A 1,154-nucleotide genomic window follows, 5' to 3' on the forward strand; every position below is an offset into this window, starting at 1 on the left:
GTGGTTGTCCAGCAGAAACATGGTTGGCGAATCGGCATTAGCACCGGTGTGCTTGATGAAATTAGGCATGAATTGAGGGAATACGTCAGAGTTCATGTAACCAGAACCGTTCGCAACACCGCAACAGCGCCATGACTCGCATGAGTCATAAAAATCTCTTTCATGTTGACTCGGGGAAAGAGGAAGAATGGCGGTATAGACTGGCCACTAGCGCTGACGGCCAAAGCCAAAGACACATTGGTGCCTTTTTCGGCAGATGTTGATGAGCCGACCTGCTTTTGTCCTTTGCGCGCGATGGTTTTGATAGGTCTGGTTGGCACGGTCGGGCACCCGGTTTCATCCATGTTCCATATTCGGTGAGGTTCAAACGGCGTCTTACCGAGAATGGATGAAAGGTTGGCAAAGAATGCATCGACATTCTCTTTGTTGAATCGCTTCGCACGGCTCTGGCTTACTTGCTCTGGTGTTCGCAGTGACAAATTTTTGTGGCGTTTCATGAACGCCAACTGCCAATCCTTACTCGCCTGTTCATTGTCGTTCCATGGATCCGGATACGACGCGCCAACTTTCCGAGCAAATTCATACGCGAGCTTACGAAGCTCCATCAAACTAATTCCATAGTTGATGTAGTTGATAAAAAAAAAAAATTATTTATTATTCGATGAAAGAAAAAGAAAGAAACCAGCAGAACTCACTGTTTCTGTGCCCATCGTCGTGCTTTCAGCCAGCAAATTCTTCATTACATCGGCATTGGCAGTAGTAACGTCGATGCTCGCACCATCAAATGCTGCAATATAACGCATCAAGTTGGTCCTCGGAATTTTGTGTGCCGTCGCAGATTTTCGAACGCTGTTGTGATGTATTTTCACCGACTTGATCGCCTCCAAAATGTTGTCGAAATCAACAATTTTCTYTWGTYTGGGATAGTACCGCGGCATAATGACTAAAAAAATTTTTCGGAGCACGAAACTATCAGGAAATGTTGAAAAACTGTTGTGTTGTTGAAATTCTGCACGAAAAATCACTTATACACGTCAAATATATGAARTTAGCATGTCAAATGTAAAAAACTATGTGGCCCGACATTCCCCGTAATAAGTGCCCCGAGATTCCCCAAACGCTCATATTTGCAAAATGGCGGTGGATAATGAACA

The 1,154-nt window shown here is 44.6% G+C and overlaps 1 protein-coding gene across 1 annotated transcript; it reads right to left on the reverse strand.

Annotated features, from left to right (window-relative positions):
• Positions 1–92: 92 nt before the first annotated feature.
• Positions 93–938, reverse strand: LOC108967695. Its single transcript, XM_018931289.1, has 2 exons — positions 696–938; positions 93–524 (listed from the first exon to the last, which is right to left on the reverse strand). Exons 1-2 carry the CDS (start codon positions 936–938, stop codon positions 93–95), a joined length of 675 nt encoding a protein of 224 aa, XP_018786834.1.
• Between the last annotated feature and the right edge of the window lie 216 nt (positions 939–1,154).

The sequence above is a fragment of the Bactrocera latifrons genome, unplaced genomic scaffold (assembly GCF_001853355.1).
Source record: "Bactrocera latifrons isolate USDA-ARS-PBARC rearing strain unplaced genomic scaffold, ASM185335v1 scaffold_101, whole genome shotgun sequence".
Taxonomy (NCBI): domain Eukaryota; kingdom Metazoa; phylum Arthropoda; class Insecta; order Diptera; family Tephritidae; genus Bactrocera; species Bactrocera latifrons.